The sequence below is a fragment of the Eupeodes corollae genome, chromosome 3, assembly GCF_945859685.1.
Source record: "Eupeodes corollae chromosome 3, idEupCoro1.1, whole genome shotgun sequence".
Taxonomy (NCBI): Eukaryota; Metazoa; Arthropoda; class Insecta; order Diptera; family Syrphidae; genus Eupeodes; species Eupeodes corollae.
In genome coordinates this window covers 136,324,679-136,352,254 of record NC_079149.1, presented here as the reverse complement: position 1 = coordinate 136,352,254, position 27,576 = coordinate 136,324,679, and the positions used below count along the sequence as shown (strand labels likewise).

The 27,576-nt window shown below is 30.3% G+C and overlaps 1 protein-coding gene and 1 long non-coding RNA gene across 3 annotated transcripts; one reads left to right on the top strand and one right to left on the bottom strand.

Annotated features, from left to right (window-relative positions):
• Positions 1–8,743: 8,743 nt before the first annotated feature.
• Positions 8,744–25,649, top strand: LOC129951053 (alpha-tocopherol transfer protein-like). 2 transcript variants are annotated; one of them, XM_056063053.1, is made up of 6 exons: positions 8,744–8,898; positions 22,291–22,508; positions 24,109–24,354; positions 24,579–24,883; positions 24,953–25,103; positions 25,163–25,649. In XM_056063053.1, exons 2-6 carry the CDS (start codon positions 22,316–22,318, stop codon positions 25,207–25,209), a joined length of 942 nt encoding a protein of 313 aa, XP_055919028.1. In that variant the 5' UTR covers positions 8,744–8,898; positions 22,291–22,315; the 3' UTR covers positions 25,210–25,649. The 2 variants fall into 2 exon arrangements, with proteins under 2 accessions (XP_055919028.1, XP_055919029.1); XM_056063054.1 differs by lacking the exon at positions 8,744–8,898 and adding an exon at positions 8,919–9,046.
• On the bottom strand, positions 25,489–26,590 carry LOC129951054 (uncharacterized). The gene is made up of 2 exons (XR_008782127.1): positions 26,277–26,590; positions 25,489–26,218 (listed from the first exon to the last, which is right to left on the bottom strand). It is a non-coding gene; the product is annotated as an uncharacterized LOC129951054 (long non-coding RNA).
• Positions 26,591–27,576: the final 986 nt, after the last annotated feature.

Sequence of the window (27,576 nt, the reverse complement as noted above, 5' to 3'; positions counted from 1 at the left end):
TGTTCTATCGAATTAGCCAGTTGCATACCCCCCTAAAACAATTCAGCCGTAATACTCGTATTTCTAGGAATGCACATCAGTTTAACCTTGAGCTCAATTTCGGACGTACTGTCAAGTATAGAGATTCTTTTTTTAACCGCACATCGAGAATGTGGAATACTTTACCCAGCTCTGTTTTTCACTATCATTTTGATATTCAAAACTTTAAGACCAATGTGCATCGGTATATCCTCTTTAATCCTTGTTAAGGTGTTAAGGGTATTAATAACCCCCTGAGTGCCCGTTTATTATAAAACAAAACCAAAATTTCAAGCCCTCTTAACTATGAATATATCAACTTACCTTTCAATCGGCGATGCTTGCTCCATAGAGTATTACTTCCTCTTCTTCTTGAAACTCTTCTTAAGCAGATTTTTCAGCTCTGGAATAAATTATGGATTGTTTAACGGGATCACTTACGCGCCGATCAACATAAGTATGAGCTTCGCGGCCTATAGGGCATCCCATAACCGACATTACTTTCTAATTACCTTCAAAACCTTCATTAATGATGATAACTTGGGTCATTTTTTAAATTTTATTTTCACCAGCGTCGCCGATGTAAGATACGAGTAGTTTACCCCATATTTTTCCATGGGCTTGCTGTATCTTTAAAACGTATTCGAATTTTGAAAAATCCCTTTACTACCGTATTCTAGACACATGGGATGACCCCCTTAAGACATTAAATTCAATTTTGATGTACAATTGATGGAACAGTACCATTGGACTTCATTTTTGCAAAGAAAACATAAACTAAGTACAGGCGATTAATTAGATCTTACAATACTGTCAGATAATGTCAGTCCGCTATCAGTAATGTGACAAGAGTCAAACATCTTAAGTGAAAAATTATCTCTTCACGTGGTTAAAAGATTTATTTCCAAGCCCTACAATTTCATTGTGAGATGTTTAGCTGATGTTGTTATGCTTTTGCTCAAAATATTTGAACCAAATGACAGCCAGCAACTGTCAAATGTTTAACGCAATGACATATGACAAAAACAAGATTGGAATAAAATGAAATTTAAAATTGTTTCCACCTTTAAAATATTAGAAATAAAGTTTTCTGAAACTGCATACGATTTTTATTAAAACTTATTGACTGAACGCATTCAAACAATTAACAATTTCTTTGCACGTCATATTTGAAACCTAATTTGACAGTAGTTGCATATGCAATAAGTTTTCAATCAAATTAATTATTCTGCTACAAAATAAGAATATTAAACATGGAAATTATAGGAGCAAAGAATTTTTTTCAATGATATTTGGAACGGTTTAGTTGAATAAGTGCTTAATTGTGGTTTTTATCTGTCTTAATTTGGAAAAAAAAGTAATCAATTTCATTTTTTTTAAGTATGAATAAACACATTTAATTTTGTTTAACTAATGGTTTTGTGGAATTTTGTAAGATCGGTTTTTACAAAAAAATGATAAGAGACTCTTGTAGAATATTCAAAAGGTGCGTATTCATTGTGTTTGTTTTTTCCTCTATAATGTTAAGCAGTTTATTAATAATGTAATTGCAGACGTTTCATCGCCACGTTTACCAATCAAAATGATTGTTTGTTGTTTTTTCTTCGTCAAATTAAAGTTGAAAATCAATTTATCGCAATATTGTTATATTTTTTTTATTTTAAACAATTCAGGAAATGTTGATGCTCATTTACTTACCCCTAAGCAAAGATATTTAAAAAAAAATAAAAGTGATTTTAAACCTAAACGTCGAACAAATTTTTCAAACCGAAGCTTGAGCTGTTTTGGAATTTGGAAAAAATATCAATTTAAGAAAAATTAAGACGTTTGTATTTTTATTCTAAAACACAAAACAAAAACGATCCTAATTCATGGCTGTATTTTATTTTCGATATGATCAAGCATAAATTACCAAAGGCTCGAAAGCACTGAAGCCTAATCCAATAAGACTTATGTTGGACGTTTCTGCTCTATTGGTATAGGATACCATTAAATTGCTGATTAAAATTTAAATAATGCTAAGTTTAAATCATTGAATAATTAATATTTGTAATTATTCAATGGTTTAAATATGAAGTAAACTACATTACCAACCTAATTTCTGAAGTTCTACATAGTTGACAAATTTATTGTTGACATTGATCTTCACTTAGTTTCATCATGAATAGTTTAGTGACAAAACAAAGCTTCTATATTACAGAAATTTACTTTAAAAAGAAAAAATCTATTTGTTAAGTTTAAAGAGCATTTCGTCCGAAATGATATTAGTAGGATCATTTTTAGTTAAATTTTTTCGTCAACAGGGGCGTCTTTAGACTTTTTTGAGCATTTGGAAATGTGTTCCCAATTTCATCCACTGTAATTAGACTCTACAATTTTGATATTGTAATAAGATCTTCATGTTCATCTTTATTGAATTTTTTTAAATACTCTGTGAGGTGCAGGATTGTACCTCAAGTTTTCTGCATTAACATATCTATGATATTTTTTTGAAAAATGTTCGCGAGAATTTTGCAACTCCCCTGAAGTTGATATTTTTAAATTTTCTTTCCCAATTAGCTGCACGGATGGTGCATCACCATCAAATATGTGGCACGCTAACTTCGTACTATTTTTCGTTGTATTAAGTCTTTATAATTAGCTGGATTCTGAATTTTGGAACACGCTTCAAATTTATCAAATTTCTCCCTTAGATCATTTATGAAAGAAAATCAACGGCAGCAACGTCAATCGTTATTGTTTCCCTTTGAACGCTCTGGCTGGTTTTATGATTTTTTCTAATATTGTGCTCTAAATGTCTGTAAAAATGAGGAACTCCAGTTTAGACAATTTCCTAGACAGGCTGTGTCTGGAGCTTGATCTGGATCACTAGAGATAGATGTCAATTCTTCAGTAATTTGCTTATAACCATAATAGAGCGCGTTAACTGCATCAGCTCGTGCAGACCATCTTGTTTCAGAAAGGTTTTTAAGAAATCTATGTGAACCTAAACATTCATTTAATTTCTTCCAGCGATGGGTAGAAGCAGAAAAAAAGTTTTATATATTTTTTGAACCACTTGAAAGAAACTTGTTGCCTCCTGCAAACATGAAGCCCTACTAAGTTAAGAGAATGTGCTGCACAAGGTACAAAGGTAGCAAATTGGCACTTCTACTTTAATCTTGTCTGTAAACCAGAATATTTTCCCGACATAAAAGGCGCATTATCATAGCTTTGTCCTCTACAATCCTCTATTGAAATATCGCGATTTTGCAGAAATGTCAAGATTTTGGCAGCCAAATATTCAGATTTATGCTCTTGAATAGGTATAAATTGTAAGAACATGGGACAATTTTGTCTTTGTTTATGGAGTGAGTTAAAAAGCCAACATGTGAGCAGAACTGTAGAGTAGAACGAAAGCAGAGTTGTTAAAATAATGTTGACAGCGTGTGCAGGTGTATGATTAAAGATTCATGTTGCCAGAAGTTTAAGATGTTAAGGAGGATACTTTGAACGGAACGAAAAATAAAACGAAAATTGTTTTTCTGTTACTGTCTACTAACCTTATGACGTTTTCTTTATAATTCTTGTATAGATTCTTTCACTTTGATTGATTTTTGGATTTGGGGCCAAATAATTGTGGGGCCTTGGGCCCTGGCCCACTGGGCCCATGCCTTAAGACACCACTGTTCGTCAATTAGCAATATTTCTGAACATGGAGTGAAGGCAAATCTCAAGCCGTTACTGTTTGGTTTGACATCATTATTTTCCATTTATTTCCAAGTGAGGAATAGGCTTACTGATTATTTTTTCCACAATCAAATCAGTTAAACATGGACGACATTTGGTGCAACAACCATCAATTTATTAACTTCCCATAGGAAGCTATAGTTCTTATGGGAAGTTATAGTAATCGGTCCGATTTGTCGAATTGAAAATTTTGACACTTCTCGACTTTTCAAGGTCCCTAGACTCGAAATAAAAGATTTTTAAAAAGATGTCTGTGCGTCCGTACGTCCGTACATCCTCATGTCCGAACGTTCGCGACGTTTTTTCCGTCCATAGCTCAAGAACCAGTAAAGATATCGACTTCAAATAAATTTTGTTATTCAGATAATAATGCAGAAAGATGCAGAAAGGGCTCTGAAGGAAATTGCGTGGGTGATTTTTTGTTACTATAGCAGCTCCCTAAATATCTCACGAACCAATATTGCTAGAGACTTGAATTAAATTTTATATTATACATTGTAACGTGATACCAAAATAATATATTTTTCTAAGAAATTCAATCAACGGTTTTTTTATAAATCAAAAAAAAACTGAAAACAAAAATTTGACACCTCGAAAATTTAACGAATAAAAATTGATTTCATCTCCAAAACAATTTTGTGTACCGAAAAATAACGTTTTTAACGTCTGGAAAAAAAAATGGCAGTTTTTTTTATAAAAAATAAAATCCCGAAATAAAAATTACTCAAATTTGGTAAATATTGTATTCAACATGCGGGAAAATTTTGATAAAAATCGAATTCAAAGCTTTTTTACAAAAAATAAAACCTAAACAAAAAAATTAATAATAGTTGGTAAAAGTTGATTTCCGTCTTTTTCTTTTCAGAACTTTGAGATATTGGCTTTAAACTACTTTTTATTATAAGAAATATTGTTTTCAACGTTCGTAAAAATTTTCAGAAAAATCGAATTCACAACTTTTTCACAAAAAATAAAAATCTAAACAAAATTACACAAAAGTTAGTAAAAATTGATTTACGACCCAAATATCTTTTCAAATGTTTAAGCTTTTGGCTTCAAACTATTTTTATCTTTTAAAAAATATTGTTTTCAACATGTGGTAAAATTTTGAAAAAAAAACAAGAATTGAAAGATTTTTTACAAAAAATAAAAACTTAAAAGAAAATTCAACAAAAGTTGGTAAATATTGATTTTCGACACAAATACACTGCCAATCACTAGGATGAGGCCACATATTTTTCAACCGATTTTCGGTCCGATACCTGTTGGAATTTGTTTAACCCGGAAAATTTTACTACATGAGAGTAGGTACATATTTTCTTAAAACAAAGTGATACAATTATAGGGTTAATTAGAAAAGACCATTGGAATTTCCCTACATTAATGAATGAGCTACCTAAATAGGATATACAAAAGTGAGTCACTAGGATGAGGCCATTGCGAATATTTCGTTGTAGAAGTTCAGATCAGCAATTTTTTTTCAAAATTTGGGTTACAATATTTAAGAACGTTTTACAAATAACTATTTTTATTAAATTTCAACTACAAATGGGTTCCGGAAAGACGTTGACAGTAGCAGAAAGAGGACAAATCGATGCTTTCAAGGAAATGGGACTCTCAAGCCGAGAAATAGCAAGGAAGCTGAACAGAAGTAAGACAGTTGTAAACAACTATCTTGCTGATCCTCAAAACTATGGAAAAAACCAAAAAGGACGCACAGTCCAAGCAACAACATCCCGAGAAAAGCGGTTAATTTTACGTATTGCTTCAAGTTCTACTCAATCAGCTACTAAAATAAGGTCCAAAAGCGGAGTATCAGCCAGTATTTCGACAGTCCGAAGGATAATAAGAAAAGATGGTACTATCCAGAGAAGAAAACTCAAAAAGAAACCTGTTCTAAAGCAAGTACACAAGGAGCTGCGAATGAACTGCTCTTGGAGCAGTCAATGGAAACGCGTCGTCTTTTCGGATGAAAAAAAGTTTAGCCTTGACGGCCCCGATGGTTACAACTTTTATTTCCATGATTTAAGAAAAGAGGAACTAATTTTGGGAAGACATCACAGCCGTACATCAGGTGTTATGGTGTGGGGAGCTATCACCTACTATGGCAAAATCGAATTGAAGTTTCTTTCTCTAACAATGAACGAAAACAGCTACAAATACTTGTTGGAACGCTCATTTCCGAAGATGAAAAATATTTTTGGACCTCCGCCTTAGATTTACCAACAAGACAATGCCCCCATCCACACTTCCAGCGTTGTCAAAAGCTGGATTTTATAAGAAAACGTAGAGCTTTTGCCATGGCCACCCTATTCACCGGACTTGAACATAATCGAAAACGTATGTGCATGGCTATCTCGAAAAGTTTATGAAGGCGGTAGACAATTTGAAGACAAGGACTCCTTAATTGAAGCTATCCGTGATGCCTGGGACGAGATTTCACATGACTATTTAAAAAAAATTTATTATTCCATTCCAAACCGTCTAATAGAGGTCATATCGAAAAATGGGGGCCATACTCATTATTAATTGAGAAAAACTTAATAAATAAATGTTTGAAAACCAAAAACTGTAAACATTTCTTTCATTTTTTTTATATTTTATAAGATTTTTCATGTGGCCTCATCCAAGTGACGCACTTTTTCATACTGTTTTTAAGTAGCTCTTTAATCAATGTAGGGAAATTCCAACTGTTTTTTCTATTTAACCCCTTAATTTTATTCCTTTTTTTAAAGAAAATATCTACCTACTCAAATGTAGTAATTTTGTATTGGTACGAAATTTCCAGCAGGTATAAAGAACGAAAATCGGTTGAAAAATATGTGGCCTCATCCTAGTGATTGGCAGTGTATATTTTCAAATATTTATGATCATGGCTTTCAACTAATTTTATCTTAAATATTATTTCCAACATTCGTAAAAATTTTGAGAAAAATCGAATTCACAGTTTGCAAAAAATAAAAACCTAAACAAAAAAACTAATAAACGTTGGTAAACATTGGTTTTCAGCTTAAATATCTTTTCAAAACTTTGACATATTGACTTTTAACTTATTTTATCTTTTAAAAAATATTGTTGTCAGCATTTAGTGAAATTTTGAGAAAAATCTTTTTTTTTTACAAAAAATAAAAACTTAAGAAAAATGAATACCAGTTGGTAAAAATTGATTTTTGACTCAAATATCTTTACAAAACTTTGAGATTTTGGCTTAAAACTACTTTATATTGTCAGAAATATTGTTTTCAACATTCAGAAAAGTTTTAAGAAAAATCTAATGACAATTTTTTTTACAAAAAATAAAAACTTTTTAAAAAAATACTAAAACTTGGTAACAATTTACTTTGGACTCAAATAGCTTTTCAAAAATTAAAAAATATTGTTTCAAACTTTCAGAATTTTTTTATAAAAATACAACAGTCCGTTTTTTCATAAAAATTAAATCTACTAAAAATTGTAGGCAAATTAGGTAAAAATTAATGTTCGGTTTTTGATATCTCCAAAATTAATTTTATTCATCAAATTTGTAAAAAATTAAGACTAAAAATCTATTTAACAAAACTAGATTTTCAAACTAAACTAATACTTTATCTGAAAAATATTGTTTGTAATTTAAAATTCTTAAGAATAATTCGACTGACAACTTTTTTAACCCAACCCGAAAACCTACAAACTTTTGAGCAAGACAAATCGACAGACGGGATGGAAAGTTATCAGTTTGGGTCGCATCCCCGCCTCGTTTTTAAAAATCGAATTGTTGCTAGAAGTATTCCTGTCAACTTGCCTCTTAGTTCATGAGGCTTAAGTCTCTTGATTCTTTTTTTAAGCCTTAGGCTTGTGCAGATTTATTGGAAAAAGCAGTTGAAAGTTGGGCTTATAGAAAAGGAGATGAAATTAGTACCACTATCCGTTAAAATATCTACCAGTTTATAATAATACAAAATTAATTCTAACAACTTGTAGTATTATTATTACTTTTTTTTCAAAGCTCTTAAGAAACACCCTAATAAACTAGAACTTCAAACAATATCCTAATCCCTAACTATCCGGATATCATAGTTACCATAGAAAATGCATGAATATAAAATAATTGAAATCCAATGTATCCATATAGTTTCGGAAGCCCGATGATCTCTCTTTTTATCTTCATATTGAATATAAATAAATAAATCTTTGTTGCAATAATCCTAAAATGAGATCTTTATTAATTTTGATTGCATTTCCAAGTTCCAACTGACATTAAGTTCAAACTATCGAACAAGTCGGATGCCATGAGTGTCAATGATACAACAATATAACACTCTAATCTCACCCTTGACAACCATCTTTTCCCTATACTTTTTCATACATCATTTACCACACCATCGCCAGAAGCTTACTTTTATCCAAGCGTAATTAAATCTGGGTAGCTAAAAAAAAAAAACACAAAATACCTTCACTCAAACTAAGAATTTTCATTATTTAACCTTATTATGCCAAGTCAACACATGGTGTTTATTACAAAAACATTTACGAATAGCTAGAGTATACCAAAACCAGAACAACTGGAACCCAAATACGCCAGTAACCTCCTAATACGCTATACAACGACCAACAACCACCAACCAACGATCAACGATTACCGAAAACTTGATTTTAAACTTTAGCTTAATTTGTACAATTTTTAAACAATTTTCAGCTGAGTTAACATATTTTTTTTTTTCAAATTCTGCCAACTTCAAGTATACGAATAGTGGTGAACTTGGTAATAAAAATGTATCGACGTCGTCGTCGTTAACGTCGTCGTCGAAGTCGCTTGCCTATTGAACTTGCTTTTGCTTACCTGCTAAGCTGCGTCTTTAACAGAGTTTGGTGGAAAAAAAGCTTCATCACCAAAACACAATATGCACTCGCTCGAACTCCAAAAAACATTTACCTTTACAGACTACTCTGTAGACGTAGAGTCAAGCTTTACGCCGAAGTTTGCGAATTTCCGACTTATTTCCATATATTCCAAGTTCCAAATGCAGAATTGTAGAAATCAAGCCTCTCGCCAAAACGAAGGCTCAGTCTCTAGATAGCTCTTCAAGCAAACAGTCAGTCTCAGTTAGTTCAGTCGGTCTTGTGTATATACAGAGCTCGTATTATAACTACATCGAAGTCTCGAAGCTAAGAGTGAGTGTGAATCTGTCTTTACCAACATTTTGTGGATATAATTCTGAAATTACAATCAAGCATTGTTTTTATATTTTTGTTGTATTATTTTGTTTTGTGACTTTTTACAATTTGTTTTGCAACACTGAACCGCGAGGAGTGCTACGGAGTAAGTAGTAGAGAAAAATGTTGCACAATGACGATATAGCTTAGCTTAGGAAGAGTAGAGGATAGTGTTGCAATAGTGCGGTCGGTATATTATGATGAGGCTTGGGGCTTGAGGCATCTGCATCAGCAGTTATGCGTGAGTGAACGGAGTCAATTGCATTTTATTCCCATTTACACATACGCTCCATGCTGTAATTAAAGCAATAGATGATGGACTTAACTGATGGACACATCTTTAGTTGGGGTTAATTTTTGTCTACATATATGTTTAATTCTTGTGGTAACTTAACTTCTGATGTTTTACAAGTCGCGCTTTAATTGGAAAAAAAAGAACGAGGAACAACTTAAGAAAGCTATAAAAACTTGCCCTTACCTATGTATAAGGAAAAAACTTGTCTTTTTTTTTTAATAAATTCAAGGTTAATTCATCACAAAAGACGTTCGAAAGAAGTCTCCAACCGACCACAAGTGGATATCGATATATCATTAAATATTCCATGCGATATTAACAGCTTAATTAAAAATTCTTAAAAGTTGCCTTAAGACTACAAGACTATATAAAATATGGTATGGTGGTGCTTCGCTGTGCTGAAGTTTCTTCAAACAGAGAATTCAATTCATTGACCATTCGAAAAGCATTTAAATTTTTAAAGCAAGACGAAAACCCCTCTCTCCGATATATATAAACAAACGTGGCATACCTAGGTTTGAATCGAAATCAATATAGACTCAAAATGTAATGCAGGTCATTGACAACAAAATTATATTCCTTCAAGGCCCTGCCTCTCTTATACGAGTGTCGATGTCGAGTATACTAGGTTAGGTCTCGAGGTATACAATAAAATTCTCTCTTTCAATCTTATTAGCATAATTTAAAATCGATCCAAACAATTTGGTCAGTGTTTTGAATTTGGCTTTTCTTTTTCGTTTATATACCAATTCCAAAGGTCAAGGGCGTCAGCGTCATGTATAAAATATTGATATATGTGATAAAATTCATCTTTGGATATTCGGTTGCTGGGCAACGCCGGCGTATTACCGCCTCTGCTTCCTCACCAAACCATTGACAGAGAAAAATCGCGAATAGTTAAGATTCAGTGAATTCCAAATTAGTGTCTTTTTGGTTCATTAAAAACATTAGCGAAGCACATTTTAGCTTTGGCACCTTCTTTTCAACCATCCACACTTGTGCCATAAATGCTCGCTAGAGGCGTTTTAATTATTATGTTTCTATTATGATAAAAAAGTGAATATACATAAATGAAAATCACAGTTACTACTGGTTGTCAATTTGACAGAGGCCGTTATGCAGGTGTATACTTTTTCGTTTTCAATGGAAACTCTATAAGGCCGTGTGTGAATTGTATATTAAAATCGCATTAGATTTTATTTAAAGTTAATATAAAACAGAATATAATCTTGTTTTAATTTAAGTAGATACAAATTTATTAGGCGGCAATTTTCTTTGTTTTTTTTTATATTTGTTTCTGTCATCGATTTTTAGTTTTTAAGAGGAGTGTTCTTGTTATTTAAGATAGGAACAGTCCCACTCAGGGGCATAGTAACAGGGTTAACATTAAGACATGTTTGATTTTACGTAAGATGCTAAGGTGCAAGGGCTTTAAAATCCAAATGAACTTTAAGATTTCAAAGAACTATGTTGCTGTTGCAAGTTAACAACAACGATAAAATAACGAAACTAGCTATCGACCTATTTTCATGCATCCCCTACGAGTTTCACACATTTTTGTGTTTACTTGTTTATTTTTATTATCATGAATGTCAACGTCCATTCTTGATAAGAGTTTCGAAAATGCAAGCTTATTGCAGTTCTATTAAATGCATTTATATTTTTGTTTATAAGTTATAGAAAAAAAGAATCAAACAGTTCTTAACTAGAGCAATTAATCTCTGCCTCAGAATAAGTGATAACACTTTTTGTTTCTGTGTTTCAAACTAATGTGGACGATTTGTATTTAATTCATACAAGTCTTATATTTTTATTTATTTTATTACAACAAATCTTAATCTTTAAAAACGCATTCTGCAACTATAAATTGCGCTGCCCGCAAAAGTCTGTAGAGTGAATTGAAATGTTAATAATGGCGCAAGATTTTAAACGATCCAATTAAATGACAGATCAATTTTAGAGAGTAATTAAGTAAATGAGATGATCTTAACAGATCTTAGCATCTTACTTTATCTTAAATAATACTAAATTTATATAGCTTCTAATTTTCTGACATTTAATATTAAAAGATTCGTTTCATATATAAGGTTTGTTTGATTTTTGTATGAACTGTCACTGCTTAGACGTGTTCAAATCAAAAATACTCCATATTCACTCTCCAAAACCCGTTTGTTTACATTGTTGTATTTGTAATTTTGACAATTAGTCCATGAATTGATGTGAAAACAACCAAAAAATGATACCGTGACCAGCGGAAAGCAAAAACAAAATAGGGAGGTTAATAAGTTTTTTTCAGATTTTTCTTTTTACTTTTTTCGATGAAAAAGTCAGTTTTTAGCTTTAGTTTTGCTGTCATTTTGTTGATAGCGAACCAATGTAAATGTTTGTCTTGAAAAAAGCATGTTCAACATCAGTTTAATGTAATTTATTCACTCATTTATAGCAACCACTACGAAATTCTTTAAATTTCATAATTAACATTGGATTATTGTATCAAAGATGCGTTCGAAGAACCATCAAGTTAAGGGTGCGAGTGCAATTTATTGAATTCAAATATTTATTTTGCAAGAAATTAAAATCTGTATCAATTTAATTTATCCAAGTATATTTATATGTAGTTTATTTTATTTTATTTTATTTTATTTTATTTTATTTTATTTTCAAAGGATACAATATAAATAAATTTACATTGTCCGGGTTATAACGCCGGGGTATACTATGCCCATATGGCGGTTACTGATAATACAATTTTCTTAAGGTTTATATATTAATATTTTAAATACATACATTTGTATCTATATAAGTTAAATATATACATAAATTATTATTTTTTATTTACAATTTTTAATATTAAATATAAATATATGTAGTTTGTTTTTAATGATTTAAGCTTGCAACTATTTTTCAATTCCATTTTGATTAATAAATATTAAATTTAAAAAAAAGAAGTTATAATCGAAAAATACCACATCCATAACATTGTTGATTGATGGAAGCATACATGTATTTGCTATCAAACAAAATTATGCTTCAAGGGAACACCAATATTTAGAAAAAATAATCAGAACGATTATAGCGAACTTGTTGAATAAATGCAGAGCAAATCAAATGCAAATTTTGACATTTATCTCAAAATGAAAACGTCAAAAAATCGTTCTGAATTCATGCACAACTCATTCAATAGATAATGTAATCGACATGAATGTTTATTGTTGACGTACAGAACTTTATTTTAGTGAAATCCCACAGTTTTACCCAAAATACAATTTTCACTAAATTTTTAGTTACCAAACTTCAAGTTTACTTTTTATTGTTTGAAGGGTATGTTTAGTAAAAATGCTGCTAATAAAGAAAACAAATTATTGAGTTTTAGGTATATGTTTTTGTTTTTCTTAACCCACCATTGGTGACGCAAATTTTACTTTGATCAATGGTGACGCCGGTCTCACGGACCGGGTTTTTCAAATGAAGATTTTTCGAAATGTGTTACAAATATTTCGTGTTTTTTTTTTAATATATTTTCTTTGACAGTAAAACAATGATATTAAATCAACAGAAGCTCTTTTATTACAATATACAAATTCATATTCAACAGAAAACAATAACGAAGAAGAAGTGTATTCGCATTTTTTCGCACACCCGGTCCGACAGACCAGCAGGTCACCATTGGCGGGTTAATATAATTATTAATTGCACTCATTTAGTTGGTATTGTGTGTAACCATATTGCCTTTTTCTATTCCTTAAAGATAATTTACACAAAGCAACTTATTTTTAAAACATGGTTCCCTCAAATTTGTATTCCAACATCTAACTACAAACGAAATTCTAACTCTAACATAGTCCCTCAAAAAGAAATTTTCAGGAGTATTTCTGCAATTAACAAAACTAAAATTTGGTCTTGCAATTACCGAAATGCTTAAATGATGAAAATACTAATCTAATTGAGGAATCTGAACTAGCTAAAGTTCGCAAGGGAACTTCACAAGTATGCTTCTCGTAGCATAAACTGTACACAAAAGTACGAAGGCACCTACTTATTGTTTCCACATGAAGTATTGAGTTACACTTTTTTCCATTTCCAATTGTACTTAACCAGTTGCAGCTCGTATTGCGTTCGCAAATAATTTAAATAAACAAAAATAGCACTAATAAATCATTATTTTATTTATTATACATTTGCAACATTTTTTTGGATTGAAATTAAAAAGCTTTACAAATCTTCCAATTTAAGACCACGTCAGCACTTCAGATTCTATTGGTTCGGATTGTTTCGTTTTTGAACGAAGACCAAAATGAAGCATTTAGATGTGCCTGAGGACTAAAATGAAGCATTTTGATGGACCAGAACACTAAATGTGAGCTAGTGTTTGGTTTTTGTATCATTTCACTCACACTTCCTCACATTTAGTGTGCAGTTGTAGGCAAACCGAAATGTCAGTCTGAGATTCCGATCTTGGTAATGGAGTATTTTTGATATAAACGTCTAAGCGGTGACAGTTCGTAAAAAAAATCAAACAAACCTTTTATAGGAAACGAATCTTTTAATATTAAATGTCAGAAAATTAGAAGCTATATAAATTTAGTATTATTTAAGATAAAGTAAGATGTGGTATTGATTTGATTTATAGTGGAGTATTTTTGGTTCAAATGCACCTTATTTATATATTAGCAGATAGTAAGTTTCTTATTAAAACATTTCTAAATAGTAAAGTCATAAGCTCTCAAAATGTTGAGCCTAAATCTCTAAAACGTGTTAAGATCAATTATTAAAGTTGTGTATGGCCAGGCCTCGCATGAATCCAACCCAAATTAGTTCTGTTCACGTAGGCATAGGAAAATTTTCCTTTTAACCAAAAATTATTGTCTAGTTTACAAACTGACCCAGTGTGGAGGGCTTGATAGCTGTGTTTATATAAGAAACAAGAAATAATGATATTTTCACATTTATTTATTTTCAAGAATCCCCTGTAGGTCAAAGGTAATTTTAAAATAATTAGCCCATAATTATTTTGTAAATATTTTATGTGAAAACTTAAATGGTCGTCACTACTTGCGTTTGCGTACCTATCCATCACACTAATATAGTAAAGGTCGCATGAAAAATGTTCAAAATTTAATAATAATAATAATAATAAAAAATATAAGCAATAAAAACGTCAGTCATCATACCTCTATACAATAAATACACTTCATTCATACAGAAGAGCAATTATATTTATATCTAATTTCACAGAGAGATCATTCTCTTACGTAAGCATAAGTGCCAAAGTGTTGCGCGCATGTTAATTGCGTATTTAATCAACCTATGCGAACCGACTACAAGCAACAAAACTAACAATAAAGAAAAGCACGCATCTTAATTTCCTATAAAAGATATTATGATGTTACCTAAATGTACCTTGACTCGCATCAGTTTTTTATTGTACCTTCCCTGATGCTGGGCTTTAAAGAGATCTTCTAAAAGAATCATGTACAAATAAATGGGTATCAAGTTTTCAACACAGTAGTTAACAAAGAAATAAAAAAAAACAATTGCGTACGAGTTGCATTTGCATGGCCGGCATTATGCAGCAATTATTTTGCAATGATTTATTGAAATTTTTAATAAGTAAACAAACAGAGCTACCAGAGGTATCCAAATTATTTGACATTATATTTTTATTCATATAAGAATGGATAAAGAAACGTCAGTATCTTGAATGTCATACTTGTCACGTAAACAATTTGGGAGCCATGTCACAAAATCGTAAGATGTGTTAAAGTGACAAGAATGATATTTAATGGCTGCGTTCAATCTCAGACAGATAGGGTATCCGGATACCTTTTTGTTAGTATTTTACGTCTAAGATAACAGCTGATTAAAAATAGCTGAGATCTCAAAAAAGGAATCCAAAGGTATCCAAGAATTTCTGGGATATGTATGTATCTTACAGAACAGCTGATTCAACATATGGTTGAATTTCAAGAAACTTGAAAATTGATTTCAGCTTTTTGTATTTGTTGGCAAACAAAAAGATACAAAGTGTTAGTTAAAGTTGTATTTGAGGATGTTCTGTACATAATAGACGATGAAGAAGCTATGTGCCTCCAAATTTTTTTAAAATTTTTATTAAATGTTTTATCTTGCAACAATTTTGACTTCGAAGCTTAAATGTTTCTCTGCTTTTTGTGAACAGCTGAAAGTTGTTTTTATTTTTTGACAGCTATCTTAATACAGCTATCCAACTCGTTCAACGAGGTATCTAAAAATCCACCTATCCAAGATACCTTATCAAACACGATATTGAACGCAGCCAGTGTTTGTACTTTTAGTTCTGTTCGTTTTCATTTTGTTTGTAGCAGTTTGAATAGTTCACTTCTGAAATCTTGAAATATGAAACCAATTATTTTACAATGAAATTATAATTAAGTGTGTGATGTTTGTAGGTATTCTTTCTGGAATTGGAATAGATAAAGTAACAACAATATCTTAAAATGTCATAATTCCCTCGCAAAAAGTTGGGCACTTATGTCACAAAATAGTAGATTTTGTATTTGTGTTATAGATTTTTTCACAGTGAAAGAAGTGACATTTATTTTTCGTATTTTTATTTCGGTTCGTTTACTTTTTGATGTTTTTTTCTAGCAGTTTAAAGTATCGCTACTAAAATCGTGATATGTTGTTGTATGCTGTGTCATATGTTATGTTTTTATTCCTCCTGAAATTGGAATGAATAAAGTAATAACAATATCTTTAAATGTTATAATTGAAACGTAGATACTTTGACAGCCATGTCACAAAACAGAACGATTTTGTCAAAGTGACAGAAGTGACATTTTTTTTGTATTTCAGTTCTGTTTGTTTACTTTTCGCTGTTTTTTCTAGCAATTTCAAGTATCACTTCTGGAATCGTGAAATATAAAATTTGTTAGGGTTTAAAATGACCGGCATTATGCAGCAATTATTTGCAATGGTTTATTGAAGTTTTAAACAATTATATAAACAGAGCCACCATGGATATTCAAACTTTTAATTTTATGATATTATAAATTCATGAATTTAAATCGATATGATGAAACGTCATAATTGCCACCTAAAAAATTTGACAGCCATGTCACAAAATCGTATGATATTTCAAAGTGAAAGATGTGACATTTACTGTACACTTTTTAAGTTCTGTTCGTTCACTTTTCCTTGCTTTTTATAGCAATTTGCAGAACTCACTTGTGAAATCGCAAGATATGAAAGAATTGGATTCCAAGGTTAATGCGAGATGACATTTTTGTTATTATGGCTGGAAAATATTTAAGTTTTGCGGAATAGAAAAATAAAGCAAAAATGGAAAGCAATATGAACGGTTTAAATTTAAAGCAACCGGCAACCCTGGCCTTATAATAAATGATGTGTTCATATTTGTTAGTTAACACCTGGCTGCGCCTGACTAGCAAACAGTTGCAGAATTAAATTCAAACTGCATTATTATGAACAGTTATTTTTCTTCCAATTTAGCAATGTCACAGAATAACTTGAAGTATAATTTCTGCAAAATCATCATTTTTCAGTTTTAGCATTTTGTTGTTGTTTTTTTTTCTGTTGAGTCTTGAGAACACGATTCGATCGGCCATGACTTTGCTTGGTTTTGAATTTAAGCTTGTTTTTTTTTTTTTAATGTATCGTTTCTTTTATTTATTTTGTTGGTTTATTTTTTCGAGGTGTAAAGGGTGCGATACAAAACAAATGAAAAAAGGTATCGATGCTGACTCAAGGTAAATGGAAACAGTTTATTGGAAGTTTTTGACCTGTGAATAGTAATTTAAATTTTCTGTTTATGAAGCTCGATTAACATGGTTTTTTTCACCGGAAATGATACATATATGTATCTATAAAAATTCAAGTCCACCAGCACATTTTAACAACGATATTAATATAGCATGTTTTGCAGATAAAAGTGCTTTGCTTATATTATTGCGTTCTCTTTATTTTAATTCTTATTTTAAGTTGATATCTTCAAGACTTGTCACATCGCATATAATATATTTAAATTTGTAGCTTATTAATGTAAGTTTTATAGCTTAGTTTTTGTTGTATGTTTTCTTCTTTGGTTCATCTCATCATACGCACTTATATTTTTATTAATATTATTTAAATTTAATGCTAATAAAGGCCCCTTAAGGTTTATCTTAAAAAAAAAAGCTTCTATACCTTGTTTGCCTTAACCTTGCTTTTGATTTTGTTGTTGAATTTATTAACACTCACTTGAGTTGCGGTCGCAATTAAATGAATCAGGTTTTAGTTTGACTCATCTTTATTATCACTAAATACTATTGAAGGTATTATTATAAATATTTTATCAAGCGGAACTTTTTTAATATATAATTACAAAATAATATAAATAGTAATAATAAATACCTACCCTATAATAACCAGTTGGTGTTTGTTTTAATTATTATACTGTTTGTTTTTGTTTTGTTTGAACTTTTCTCTTTATTTTTGTTTTGTTTATAAAAGGTTTTTGTTTTAAATTTATATCTTCATTGAAAATAAATTATTGCATTCGATAAACTAAAGTTTTATTAGTACCCACTTATTCATTTTAACTAACTTTTATTATTTCAAAATATAAAAAAGTGAATAGTTTTACCCAGATTTGAAAATACAAATGTGCCTCAAAAACAAAAGTTCGTTTCTGAGAATTGTTCCTTTTGACATTAGAGTTACATTTTAAATGATTCTAATTTCTTCCTATCTCTCAACATTTTGCTTAAATTAAAATCACTTTATTTAAATATTAAGTAGTTTGCTAGTTCATGCATATAACTTCTGAGCTTCTGACATTTTATAATAATAGATCTGTTCGCCAGATTTAGGTTTGTTTATTTGTTCTTCTTCATAAACTCACTTTTAAGATCTGTTCAGATGACTCGTTTTTAACAAAAGACTTTAAATATTGTAGAAGTCAGCTAAGGACTTAATTTGGGAATAGCTATGTATAGTAAATTGCTAAGCGTTTTTAAAATTATAAAATAGTAAAATGCTTGTTTTAAAAATGGTTGTTCGAAAAGTTGCTTGATTAACTTTAGATATAAATATAGATAGCTTTTAAATCTAGTAAACCAATTACTTACAGTTGGGCCCTTAAAAACCTGCGAGGTAATGAGCCAGGTTTATCGGCTAAATAAAAAACATGGATTTTGAAATTATGAGCCTAAAGCAAATGCAAAACACAGTTAGTAAGGCGCCAGTTATAGCTATCATTGTTTTTCATCATTGAAAACAAACATTGGATTTTTTTGACATGTCGTTAATAGCTATCACTATTAATATAAATTATTACATTCGATAAACAAAAGTTTTATTATTACTTATTGATCCTAACTAATTTCAACTATTTTAAAATATAAAAAAGTAAATAGTTTTACTCAGATTTGAAAATATGAATGTGCCTCAAAAACAAAAGCCCTTTTCTAAGAGTTGTTCCTTCTAACATTAGAGGTACATTTTAAACGACTTTAATTTCTTAACAATTTGCTTAAATTAAAATCACTTTTTTTTAACATTAAGTAATTTACTTAATTCATATAACTTCTGAGTTTCTGACATTTCAAAATAATCTGTCACTTTTAAGATCTGTTCAGATGCCTCGTTTTTAACAAAAGACATTAAATATTGTAGAAGTCATTTCTTGTAATTTGGGAATAGCTATAGTAAATTGCTTAATGTTTTTAAAATTAGAAAGTAGTAAAATGCTTGTTTTAAAAATGGTTATTTTAAAAGTTGCTCCATTGACTTTAGAAATAAATGTGGATAGCTTTTAAATCTAGTAAACCAATTACATGTAGTTGTGCCGTTTAAATGCTAAGAAGTAATGAGTACGGTTTATCGGCTTGTCATTGAAGCTGGAAGTAATATTTTTTAGTAATAAGACTTTTGCAAATGTCAACTATGAATATTGATAATAAGAAGTAAAATAATGAACAGAGATTTTGAAATCGTGAGCCTAAAGCAATTGCAAAACATAGTCAGTAAGGCGCCAGTTATACAGTTGTGTTCATAAAATAGCAGTGCTCTCCAAATAAAGTCAAAAGACCTTCAATATCAACGTTATAATATTTTAGGTATTATCGATTTTTACCGTTAGCCTTGTCACAGTAAAAACCTGCGTTCCTAACATCCCCCAAACACATCTTCGATGGGATTAAGGTCGGGGTCAGGGTAACCTAACCTCCTCCATAATTTTCATAAACTTGGTTGCATCAATTATACCCCCGATGGGATATATAGGCCCGACCCCGTAATATGAAAGGAAAGCCCATATCAAAATTTTTCCTCCACATGCTTCTCTGCTTTTGTAGTGTACCGTGGATCGTTTGTTGCATTTTGGGGTCTTCTCACATATTCTCGACGACCCTTGGATCCAAAAAGAATGACTTTGCTGTCATCGCTCCACAGAACTTTCCTCCATTTCTCTTTTGCCCATTCCCTGTGAAAATCCATTCTCTTTGCCACATGCCTTTTCGTCAAGAACGGTACCTTGCAGGAACTTTCTTATTTTCCTAGAGCCTATGGAAGGGTTCTGTTTTGCTAACTGAACAATTTTTCTGTCACTTCTTTTAGTAGTAATCCTTTTTGGGCCTCGCGTTTACGGTTTATTTTGCCATTTTAAGGCGTTACTGACCATTTTTGCTGAGCAGCCTAGGATGTCTTGAATATTTTTGTAGATTTTTCCCTCCAAACTAAGTTTTCTAATAAGTTTTCAAATTTCTTCGGTGCAGTGTCTTGACTATCCCATTGTTTATTTTTGAGCCAATATTTATTAATTATTTTTATGCTAGGATGTTACAAATACTTAAAACTTTAAAAAGTAAAATGTTTATTTACCGAAAAATAACAAAAAAAAATGAATTTCTAACACTTTTTAATTATAAAATCAAAGAAAATGCTGTTTTTATGAACACTCTATATTCAGAGAGTTTGAAATAATGTGTGTTCACCGGGAAAAGTAGATTATAACTTCAAGCTAAAAGTCTCTAATATGAAACGAAAAACCGTTCGATTGCAAGTAACATGTTAAATTTTTTTTATAAGAATTTCCGTTATTTAAATAATTAACAATCAAATAAAATGTGACCAGCACTGCTATTTTTATGAACACAACTGTAGCTATCTTTGGTTTTCATCATTGAAAATAAACATTGGGATTTTTTTGACAGGTCGTTTATAGCTATCATTAAACATTTCTGTCATTAAAAACAATGTCCTGATTGAAATGTTCACTGACAGTAATCTGTCATTGGATTTGTATGAAATTGGAACATAGTGGATTCGTTTGACTTTTGAAAATAAAAGTATCAGCTGTTCCAGAAAATGAATTTCCGTTCGAAAAATATAAAAATACATTTTTAGAGAAAAATAAATGCGAAATAACACTTTTTATTCTTAAACAAATTATTTGTGTGATTCCCGATCAATCAGTATATAATTTTCATTTCTAATCAGACGGAAACACCATTTTCCGGACCGATTTCAATGATAGCTTTAACTGACCCTTAAAAACTTAACCAAGGTTATTAAAATAACTTTTGTGCAATTCGCAAGAATTATTTTCGCTTATTTCTATCAGAATGGAAATAATGAAACTTTAACATTTAAAACAATAAACAAATAACTAAGTAAGTCAAATTACTGTAATTAAAAATAATTTCTACCAAATTGATCACAGATCACATGAAACAGATAATTGTGTTTTTTATCAAATAATCAATAAAATTTTATTTGAGTCAAAAAGGTTAAAGAAGAACAGGTTTGAAAAAATAAAATAAAAGACATTGTCTACGTCTATTAAAAATATTTCCTCTGACGCATTTTTAGCTGTGAAAATAATTTGTTTATATTATTCAACAAATTTCGGAAGTTAATATTTGCACTTACATTTTTTCGTAATCCATAAGATGTGTGAAACAGTCTTCAAACAAAAATTTCATATCCAATTAAACTCTGTTTGATTTCAAATAAGACAAGAAATAAGTTAATTCTTTTTATTATTTTTGGCTAACATTACAAATTTTCGAAGGAAACAAAACATTTTTCTACGTCAAAACTAAAAATTAAAGACGGAGAAATAGAATTTAGAGAGTAGAAAATGCAGGAAAATGAAACATTTCTTTTTTAAATATTAAGCTTTTTATATTTATCTTATTTCAGGCTAAGAGACATTTCAGTTCTAGATAATTTCAATGCTTTGAAAGAGTAGGTTTTTTCTTTACACTCAGAAACTATGAAGGCTTAAATATTTGATTTTTTCCTTGAACTATTGTTTTTAAAAATACTTCTTGCATATTTAGCAAGCAAACATTTTTTTTTTGAAAATATTTTAATACACAATTATTAAATTCCGAATCCTTCACAATATTCAATTTTGTTTCTATTGATTTAATCCAAAACATAAAAATCTTTAATGAAAAACATAAACAATTTTGCATGCGAATTCGAACCACAAAGTCATTTGAATTTATGATTTAATTTTATTTTATTTATTCAGATAGCAATTTTAATATTATTTTCGGAAACGGACATATTTGATACATAAGCCCCCGAAACCATAACTTTTTAAAGAATTTACATTTTTAACTATCCACTTGCTATACAAGTTAACTATCAGGCTTTTATTAACCTTGATCTTGAATAAGTTTAAAGTTAAAGCAAAAATCAATTCAGTAAACTTGTTTCTTGTTTCTTAGTTTCTTGTGTTGTTAATAAAAAGTCTTTTAATTGATCGATTAATACGTTTTTATGTTTCAAATTCTCTTAAGTGAAAAAATAATATGATAAAAATGCACTTTATGTGTTTTTGAAGACAAACTTTGCATCAAATGACTTTTAAAAAAGAAGAATCATATGTACAATCTTTTGGCAGATTACGAACTATTTCAAATAAAAGTATAATTTGAAAATCATATAGGAATGTTACATGACAGGAAACAACCTTGAAATAATTCAGAGTGTGTTCACAAATAAATAACTTTCAAAATTAAATGTCAAAATATATTCTTTACTTCTCTTTTTCTTTACCATAGGTGAATAAACAAAGAATAATTAAATATGAGTCCTCCGGAAGCAGCGAGTTTGAAGTTTGATGACAATCAATTACCCTATATCGATTTGGGTAATGCTGTCATTCGTCTGGAAAAAGAAGATCCACCAGAATGGGCATTGGAAAAGGCACGCAACGAACTTCGTGAGACTCCAGAAATTGTAGAGAAAGCAATCGTAGAATTACGTCAAATGATTCAACGTAAGTTTTAATAAACAAAAATTACAAAAAGAAAAATTTATAAATACTATAAAATATTTTTAATAGAAATTACCAAGTGCATGTCTATGTATTTAAAAAATTAGCATAGCTTTAGAATTTCAAAGCACGTTTCAATCACACATTCTAACTTATAGTATATTAAATATCTTACTAGCAATCGACTATTTGCAAATACTTAGATTTTTTCTGCATCGAATGTTAACATACAATTTATACACCAACGGCACGGCGTTGCATATTATGCAACCACATTAATATGAGATATAAATCTTAAAAAAGTATCTAAGCTAAGCGCATTTAAATTTTCATAGAGCGTCAGGTTTAATATTTTTTTATTCATATAATATTTAGCCAATTACCCACATGTACATGCAAAGTACCTACAGCAATAGATAAAAGTGACACTTCTGATCGAAGACAAGAATAAAATATGTACTCAGTTATGACTTACATAATTCACAAGAGTTTGAACAAGACTTAAATTCTATTTGAATCAGTTATTTTGTGTTTGTTTTGTCTCCTCAAACAAAACAAACAGAATTTCGCTTAAATTTCAAACTGAAAGAAGCATTCTGACGAACATTTAGATATCTATAAGAAATACAGCTGTTTTAAGTTAGACAACACACAGAATGACATTGTTTGAACAATAATGGAATCAGTAAACAGAACTGTCCTAAAATACATACTACGACTTTTGCCCTAAAAAAGAGCCATGACCGTGACTCTACTTTTTGATGACAACTCTGTCAAATTGTTACAAGACTTTTTGTGTGTTTTTTTCTTCAAATATTTGTTTTCTTTTTGAGCTATTATGCATAGAACATAGTGTGATTTAAACAATTAATGATGACAGCATCTGTGCATTTGTATTTTCCATTCATCTGTCAATATTTCAAGCATCAACAGATTTGTCAGTTAAGTGACAGCTATAATTAATCTCATCACTATAAGAAAACAATTCGGAATACTCATAGAAACATACTGCTTACACTACGTATGATACCTTGAAATTAATGCTACGCTTGCACTTTGTTATCTTTTTGAAAATTAAAGTTTAATCACGTTTCATTTCCACAAAGACTTAAATGCATAAGCATAATATAGATTAATTTTTTTTTAAAGTCGGTGACTCATTACTCGAAAATGACTCAATATACATATAATGATCACATGAAATGAAGTCGAACTTTTCAGTGAACATATGAATTTAATAATGATAAAGTTAGAAATATCCTAAAAATAGATACAAAAATATGTTGAAATGTCAACTGAAAAACAAAAATGAGAGTTAATCAGCTTTATTAGTAATATTTGTTCATTTCATATGACTTCTGAATTTCTGACATATCAAATCCATTGATCCGTTCCCTAGATTTAGGTTAGTTTAATTTGTTTGATTTTTTAATGAATTGTCAGTGTTTGGACGTGTTCAAATTCGCTGTTTTTAATAAGAATTCGAATGTAGGAGCATTTAGACAACTGCTTAATATTAAAAATATTATAAACTAGTAAAAAGCTAAGTTCAATTGATTTCATTAAATATTTTAGCTCATATAAATTATTTGTGTTTGTATAGAAACCGAATTTTTACATTTACCCTTGGATGATGAATACATGAAAATGTTTTTGAGGCCCACCAAATACTATCCAGAGAGTGCCTTGAAAAGACTTATCAACTTCTATCACATGAAACTGAAATACGGAGAAGTCTGTGACAATATCTTACCATCTACAATAAGGAACGTCTTCGAAGAAGGCATCCTTTCACTTTTGCCCAACAGGGATCAACATGGTAGAAGAATTCTTGTCATTGAAGCTGGAAGTAAGTTTTTCAGTATTAAGACTTTTGCAAATGTCAAGTATCAATTGATAAATGTGAAACTTTCATAATTTTTGTTCAAGCCAATTGACACATTAACAATACAAATATAATTTTTAATCAATGATTTTCAATATTTATCAATTGATAATTGACACTTGCAATAGGGCTACACATTTGTGCTTATTTGGATTTTTATTTAATATTTGTTGTTTTCGTTTATAAAGAAAAATGGAAGCCTTCAAAAGTGGCACTCGGTGATATGTTCAAGGGTATTCAATTAGCAGTTGTTGGTTCTATGGCTGAGCCAAAGTCACAAATTTGTGGAGCTGTTGTCATCATTGATATGGAAGGTCTTCCAGTTAGTCATGTTATGCAATTTACTCCCTCATTCGCTATCATGCTACTCGATTATGTTCAAGACTGCATTTGTATGAGACTTAAGGCTGTGCACATTGTAAACAACTCATATATTTTCAATATGCTCTTTGCCATCTTTAAGCCTTTTATCAGGGAGAAACTTCGAAAGAGGGTAAGTCGTGATTTATCTTTTTCAAATGTTTGATAAAATATTAAACTAACACGACACCTATTATGTTAGATCTTCTTCCATGGGAAGGATTGGAAGTCATTAGCTGGTCACATTGATAAGGAATTCTTGCCAGCGAAATATGGAGGTACCACAACTTGGGAAATTCCACCTGGTAATTTGTTAGCTGATTTCTTCGAATGCTACAAAAAGGATTTCGAAAGTAAGTTTTTAAACTTTACCAACATTTTTTCGACATTTCAAATTCTATAATTTTTTTAGTGGCAAATGCTTTCGGATTTACTGACGGATACAAGATGAAGAAATAAAACTTAACGCCAGGATAAAAAAAGAAAAAACTTAAGAACGCGTCAAGTTCTTGCCGCGACACCTCCTAATATTAGTATTCTCTCTCTATTTTTTGTGATACTATAAGTAGAGTCTGACATCCCTTAAAAATGTTGAGAAAATAAAAAGAATTTTATATGCAGTCTTCCAAAAAATATAAAAAAAACTGTACATACGTTAAAATATGTATACTTTTAAAGGCTGCCTAGGAGTGTATAATACATTTTGAATTACTCTTGCACTTGATACAATCTCCGTAATTATTTTTTGTTTTTTGATTTTTCATTTATATTTTATTTTATATAAAAAAAGAAATTGTTATACTACATAGATTAAGTTAATCTTATGAGAATTATTGTTATTTATGTGAAAAATGTTTTATAAATAAGTTTGGGATGAAAATAAAAAAAATAAAATGAAAGTGTGTCATCTTTTATTTTCCAATGATTGAACAAAAGTCAGTTATTTATATAATGCCTTTCCTTTCCATTTCAATTTTCTAAATATGTATTCCACAAATTTTAAAAAAATGTTATTCGTTTTGTGATTTTGTAAAATAATAATTCCCATTTTTAAAAATACGGTACATCTGAACACGCCTAAACAGTATCAGTTCGTAAATAAATCAAACAAACCTAATTCAGGGAATGGAGCAAATAATTTGAATCTTAGAAGTCATATATATTTAGCATGCATTTTGTCAATTAAACTTTATTAACAAACAATTCAGAAAACTTTCTTGTATTTTAAGTAAAAATGTATGCAGGAAAATGAAAAGAATAGTTCGGATGTTATTTGAAACATACTTTAAAAAAATCACTACCAAACTTCTCTACAAATTCCTCTTCGATCTCGAACGAATCCCGGTTGACAGTTTGGATCTTCCAAGACCGGATTTTGTTTCACAATGTCTTTGAAAAATATGTTGTCAAGTTCTTCGTCTGCATCTTGTGTTGCAAATTTTTCCTTAATGGTTTTCAAAGAAATCACCTATTCAAACAAATAATATTTTAGCTTGTTATTTTATTAAATTAAATTATATAAATACCTTTAAATCATTGGCTTTGTCTTTGTCATGCTTTGACCACCACATCAAGTCTGATAGATGAAATCCTGTTGAAATTCCAATTAAAAATTGAAACACTACAAAAATGTAAAACAAGAATATTTTCTGACTAAGAAACTTCATGATGAACTTTTGAAATGAATTTTGTTAGAGGATAACTCAATACTGTCCCTTTTATACTTAACATTTACATATTTATGAAAGGTACCTTACGCGGGAGACTTATCTAAGTCAAACAAAAATATTATGCTTCTTTCCTTATAAAGAAAGAACCCCAAGCAAATTATGTGTCAACAGAAGGTCGGTTCTCTTTGAAAAAGAAAAATTTTGAGTCACAATTTCAAATATTGGTTTTTGCATAATGATTCATTGAAAGTGCGTCAATAAAAATCAATTCTTGTACTCTCACTACTGATTTATTTATTATAAAACTATCTGGTCATCATTTGAGCAGTTATTAATATCAGTATTGCCATCAGGTCTTTGAAATATGAAACCACTTTCCAACATAAAATTGTGGCAAAATTTAAAGCTATTGTAGTACCTTGGTGAGTTTAAAAGGTGAGTCTATTATCTTAACATTTTACTGAAGTTATTTTGCTATCATAGTAAACGCTGCTATGTTGGATTTAAACGTCATAAGTAGTGAAAATTCATCGAAAGTGATAGATCGGAGCAAATTACGTCGAGATCGTCAAAAAGTCCGTGTCGGTTTACAATGTGAATCTGCAGGTTTAAGAAAACCTATATCCTCACTTTATTTTGACGGCCGTAAAGACAAAATATTATTCATCGCTAAGACTGACAACATTTTACGAAACGAAAGACTGTTACTGAAGAACATGTGTCACTTATATCGGAGCCAGATTCAGAATACATAGGACACTTTTCAAGTTATTCGGGAAAAGCAGTTACTATTGAAAGAAATATAGTTGACTTTCTAGAAACTAATTTTAAACTTCGTACGTCTTTGGTAGCAATTGGGTGTGATGGCATTGCTGTAAATACAGGACATAAGAACGGAGTCATTGAATTGTTAGAAAAACATTTCGGTCGTCCTTTACAATGGTTTATGTGCTTATTACATGCAAATGAGCTACCGCTTCGTCATCTGTTTGCAAGTCTCGATGGAACCACCGCATTGGGAAAATGCTTGAGAAGTGTCTAAGCTTCAAAGTAGTGAACTTTGAAGCAGTAAATGCAGCACTTCTGGATGTAGATGCTGACTCCTTAAGCACAGATCAAAAATATTTGCATCAAATGTGCGTAGCTATTTCTAGAG

Coding starts and splice junctions, on each gene's coding strand:
- LOC129951053 (XM_056063053.1), top strand. CDS start 22,316: ATGAGTCCTCCGGAAGCAGCGAGTTTGAAGTTTGATGACAATCAATTA. Junction 22,509..24,108: donor ATTACGTCAAATGATTCAAC/GTAAGTTTTAAT, acceptor GTGTTTGTATAG/AAACCGAATTTTTACATTTA. Junction 24,884..24,952: donor GGGAGAAACTTCGAAAGAGG/GTAAGTCGTGAT, acceptor CTATTATGTTAG/ATCTTCTTCCATGGGAAGGA.